Here is a 5,690-nt window from a genome sequence, read left to right as displayed (position 1 = left end):
TTCACTTACGCGACAATGACATCATCAGAGTCGTGTTATAATATACTGGCGTGATAATTGTCACATTAGCATTTAATATTTTTTTAGATGTAAAAATAAAATATAAAATTATAACTAACAAATGAAAAGAAAAAAAAAAACAAAAATTGGATTTTAAAAAATATGAAAGGTAGATACAATAAATTTAAAGAATTAACAGAAGTTTGGTTCACGGAATGAATTTGGAGGGAATATGAATACTATTTCATAAGAAATGGAATAGGTAAGGAATAGAATATGAATTGTATTATAGTGTTTGGTTCGCTGAAGGAATAGACTTGAGAATTGTATTCTAGCGTTTGGTTGGTTAAAGAAATAGAAATGGAATATATATTTAAAAGACATAAATGCCCTTGTACAAACTATTATTATATTGCTATTCTCCAAATAGTTCAATGGCTTATTTGTACATTTTCCATATTTTTAAAAATTAACACAATAGGCATTTATAGTAGTATTATTGTCACTCCGTATTTTTTATGACTTTAATTATGCCTTTTTTATTTTTATTTATTTTTTATACTATAAAAGCCTATTGTACTATTATATTTTTTGGTCAATTCTTTCTTGTTTGGTTCGTTGAAAATATTTGAGGAAAAATGAAATTGAAATTTCATGAAAAAGATGAATTACATTGTAATTGGTTGGTAAAAAATAAATTACTGTGGATATTGATTCCATTGTTTGATTGTGTTTGAAATGGTAAGAAATAATGAATATAAAGACAATTATACCCATACACAATAATAACAACAACAATAATAACTGTAATTTAAAAAAACATAGTGAGGGCTTAATTGTCCTAATTGTTTTCAATGAAAAGCATTTTTCATAGAAAACAAACTACCAAGGGGAACCATGGAAAATGTTTTCCTCATTCTTGAGGAACATATTTTTCATGAACTAAACACTAAGTGTGAAATATGAACAAATTAAATGAAATGGTGTTTTAATATTATCGATGACTTGTCATATAAATTAAACATGCTGCAAACACTAATTTGACTTTTTCCTTCTGTCTCTTTCCCTCTTTCCAATTAGTGGCTTTTTGGTAGGATGAGGGTTTAATATTGTACCAAAAAGTTATTATTAGTAACAAAAGTATAATTTTATTTTCTTAATCATTCATGCCACATGTTTAAATGACATAATGTTGGACTCACTCTTCAAGTGGCATCCAACAATTTCAGGTGAAATGAATTAATAATCATGATAAATTAAAAGATATATGCTGGCAAAAAGGATATCCTTGATTGTTTCAGTTCTTCCTCTTCACGTACAACAGGGTGATTTTAGTTTAGAAATTATTTGTACTTGATTGTCAACAGCTCCTCTCAAATTAGGTGATTTCAGTTTTGTCGGATTAATCCTAAGCGCACATGACCCTGCTCCTAGAGCCATTGCAGAGATAAATTGCGATTTGCGTTATGGATCAGCTCACTAATTAGACTTAGTAGTCTTCATGTGCGCACAAGAGATTCAATCTACACTCATGGGCCTGATTTAATTTCCATTCCCTTCAGTCCTGACATCAAGTCGGGTGACCGAACCACTATTTTAAGTCCCCGAGCATGGTATCCTTTGCCACATGCACCAAGACTATCCTCTTATTCAAGTTTATTACCAGTTAAAGTTGATGCATGGTGAAACAATATGTTTCTTAACAAAAAAAAAAAATGAGTGAGAAAACCATCCATATGCTAGAGTCAGAATAGAATCTGCAGCTTAACTTTTTATTAGTAGAATGTGATTAGAAGTAGCATTACTTGCATTTTGTAGTGATTTACAATGAAAATAAATTGAAGAAATTGAATTAATCAGATTTCCTAGTCCCCACGGTGTTGTAGATATAAGCCCCAAGCGCTAGAATCACCAGCACAGCCACACCAGCATTCACCAGCAACTGTCTTTCTTCTTTCGGATCACTAACTGCTGCCTTTCCCAATCTAAAATCTCCCCCACCACCACCACTAGTAGTCATTGAAGTTTGTTTAACACTTTGATCAACCCCTGCAGTTGTTGTTTTGTTTCTACCATCATCATCATCATCATCATCATCATCAAATAATGGTTGTGTAATTGTTCCCTTTGCTTTCACTTCACTGCTAATTTTCTCCCCTTCAACAAAATCTTTAAGGCCTATCTTTTGTCCACCACCAGTAGTGACCTTTTCTTGACCCTCCAAACTTTTCTGATCCCCATGTTTTGCAGCAGCAAGTACTGATGGAGAAGGAGGAGGAGATTCATCTTCATAATCTTTGGGAAACATTGGCCCAACAGGTTTCTTCTTCTGCCTCTCAACACTATGGAGCAGAGATTTATAAGCACCAAAATCATCATCATCTTGATTAGGCGGCTTTGCTGCTATTAATTGTCCTTCCATACGCTTCTCATCTCTGAATTGGGAAGTTTTGTCAGCAAAACCATCATCACTAGCAGCATTTAAAGGCTTTTGCTGAAAAACTTCCTTAGGAGGAGGAGGAGGAGTTGTTTCCTTCTGGCTAATATTTTCATCTACTTTTGGTGGTTGGTTTTGGGTGTCTTGAGGTGTGGTTTGAGGGGCTAATAATGGAGGGGAATGGTCATCTTTAGTCCTGAGGAAAGGAGGGATATAGGGTTGTTTCTGCAGAGTTGTAGTTTCTTCTTGTTGGGTATTAGTTGTTGTCACAGGTGGTGGGATTTTCTTGGGAATTGGCATTGTTATAGTGAGGATTCCATTCTCAAACCTGGCATGAATTCCTCGCATGTTACAATCTTCTGGAGCCTGGAATTCCTCCAGGAAACGATTCCATTTGTTGTTTCCGATTAGGCGTTCTCCCCGAACCTTCAATGTCGTCTTGCCTTCCGTGCTAACCTTAATATTCTCCTTCGAAAAACCTACGCACAAACAACTTTTGTTTAACACTAAAAGATTACAAACAAAAATTTGCTTATTTGATATAAATGTTGGTTAATTGTTTGATTAATTAGTTTTTTAACTCATCCAATATTGGTTAAAAAATCAATATAAGTGTTTGATTAATCAGTTTACTGACTCATCCAATATTGGTTAAAAAATCAATATAAATGTTTGATTAATCAATTTTTTGTAACTCTAAAATACTAAAATTAAAAAAAATTGCTCAAAACAACTTTTTCAATTAGTTTTTTGAGTAAAGAAATTATGCCTAATAGCTAACAACTAACAACTAACAAATAATTTACCAAATACCTTTTCTAGGATCAACTAATGTTATCAACTATTCATACTCTCGAACCCAATAAGCTAACAGCTATCGGCCAACAACCATTTACCAAAGAAAATCATAAAAAGAAAAGTTTAGAGGCAAACCAGGAAGATAAATAATTAGCTTCTCGGCTTCTTCATCTTGTTGGCGCTGGAAAACAGGCGTGAATGTTTCATAGACAGGGCGGACGGTGGTGGTTCTGCCAGGACGATTAGGACCAGCTCCGGCGCCACCTCTTGGTCTCATTGCCATATTTCTTGAATTGGATGGGTACGTTCAAGCTAATTAATTAAGCAAATTAAAAAACTTTTCTTTCGTATGTATATTTAATAAAATCTAAATGATGATGATTCTCCTAACTTTGTCTGTATGTATGAATGTGATATTGTGAAGCAGTATATATATGTTGCAATTTATATAGAAGATAAGAAAATTGCATGTGCATCAATATATTAATATAATGTTTGCTTAATGTAGAGATGGAATATTCCAATTTGGTTGCTTCTCTCTTGGTGTTTGAAGGCTACGTAATATAAGTTGGTTTGGTTAGGCATGCATGGGCAATGTGGTATTTCTTGTTGGAGAAGGCAAAGCAATCAATTAAGTTCTTTGTTTGCCCTATACCGTACGTACTCTTTCTTTATAGTTTACAATATATTCAGAGCCTTTTTTTTAAAAAAAAAATTAAATGGAAGCAACAATCACTTCAATCATTATTGCATGGACCATGATCCACACAGCTGTGTGGACCAAAAATAAAAAGTACATTATTTTTATACTGAAGGTACATTATTTTTGTATTGTAGGTACATTATTTTATGGTACATTATTTTTGTACTGAAGGTACATTATACTATCAAATAATGTACCTACAGTACAAAAATAATGTACTTTTTATTTTTGGTCCACACAGCTGTGTGGACCATGGTCCATGCAATAATTTGCCCAATCCCTTCACTTTCCACCATGTTTCATCATTCATGAAATGTTAAAATCACAATACATGAATAAAAGAATAATTTTATAAATTTTTAGTTTATTCAAAGAAAATATGAGTTGATTCTTTGCTCCATTGAAATGACCATCCCTTTCACACATTACTGATAATTTAAGAAAAGTAAAACGAAAAAAAAAAAAAAAGTAGAATATGTAGAAGCCTGCAAAAAGGGGAAAAGGGACTAAAATAATTTTTTTTTTCTAGTATTCCACCACCAAATAAAAATAAAATCCATAGAAAATATCCATTTTTGGTTTAAAAAAAATGATTCTTTTTTGCTATGTTTGGCAAACTTTGCTGAAAAGCTATAAGCTAGAAAGTGAGTTATTGGAGAGTTGTTAAACTAGCTGAATATGCTTAAAAGTGTTTGGTAAAATTAGCTAGTTGATAAGCTGATAAATGTAATATATATATATATATATATATATATAATTTAAATAGGTTTGTTACATATTAAAATTTAACATTTTAAAATGAAACTATTAGCATAATCATGATTTAGCATCCCATAATGAAATAACAATAAGTTATAAGCTCATAATAAACTCTGCCAAACATAGCCTTTGTAAAAACATGTCTTCCAGAGTTTTTACTAGTTGTTATGCCATGGACCCGGGTCCATTTTGCAAGGTGGACCCGGATATATGTTCATAATTTCATAACTCAATGTTCACAATTTCATAACTCCATGTTCACAGTTTTATAATTTCTTGTTCACAATTTCATAATTTCATGTTCACAATTTCGTAGCTCTACGTTTACAATTTTATAACTCTAAGTTCAACAATATAACACAATTTTAGAATCTACATAACAAAATTGTGAATATAGAGTTCAAAAGTTGTGAATATTGAGTAATGTAATTTTATATATATATTGAGATATAAAATTGTGAATATAGAGTTCAAAAGTTGTGAATATTGAGTAATGTAATTTTATATATATATTGAGATATAAAATTGTGAATACAGAGTTTCAAAATTTGAACATAGACCCGTGTCTACCTTGCAAGGTGGGCCAAGTCCATAGCATAATTTGCCAGTTTTTGCTTAGAAGACATTTTTTAGATTCATGTCTCATGCATGCTCAATTCTCACCCTAAGTGATGTCATATGGGCTTGATGGTCTATCAATATATCATATGTCTAATTATTATTTGAGCACGACTAGACTAACCAAGTTAAAATATGAGAAATGTTTAGCCAAGACAAACAATAAAATGTGGGTTGGGCTTACAACTCAAAAGATTAAAAAAAAATTAAAAAAAAATTCAATATTTTACACTTACAAATATACAATTAAAATATGGATTGGGTCGGACCGAATTAATCAATAAAAATCTTGTCCAAGCCCACCGCCCAAAAAAATTAAAAATAAATATTTTTCTTCAATTTTTTAGTTCAGAGCTTTTACTTTTTTATTAATGC

At 31.7% G+C, this 5,690-nt stretch overlaps 1 protein-coding gene across 1 annotated transcript; it reads right to left on the bottom strand.

The window, feature by feature from the left end:
• Positions 1 to 1,740: 1,740 nt before the first annotated feature.
• LOC115997998 (inactive protein RESTRICTED TEV MOVEMENT 2-like) lies at positions 1,741 to 3,681 on the bottom strand. The gene is made up of 2 exons (XM_031237447.1): positions 3,371 to 3,681; positions 1,741 to 2,916 (listed from the first exon to the last, which is right to left on the bottom strand). The coding sequence occupies exons 1-2, from the start codon at positions 3,516 to 3,518 to the stop codon at positions 1,853 to 1,855; spliced, it is 1,212 nt and encodes a 403-aa protein (XP_031093307.1). The 5' UTR covers positions 3,519 to 3,681; the 3' UTR covers positions 1,741 to 1,852.
• Between the last annotated feature and the right edge of the window lie 2,009 nt (positions 3,682 to 5,690).

Source organism: Ipomoea triloba, chromosome 12, assembly GCF_003576645.1.
Source record: "Ipomoea triloba cultivar NCNSP0323 chromosome 12, ASM357664v1".
NCBI classification, from domain to species: Eukaryota; Viridiplantae; Streptophyta; class Magnoliopsida; order Solanales; family Convolvulaceae; genus Ipomoea; species Ipomoea triloba.
The sequence above is the reverse complement of the archived record's forward strand: the minus strand, read 5'-3'. Positions and strand labels throughout refer to the sequence as shown.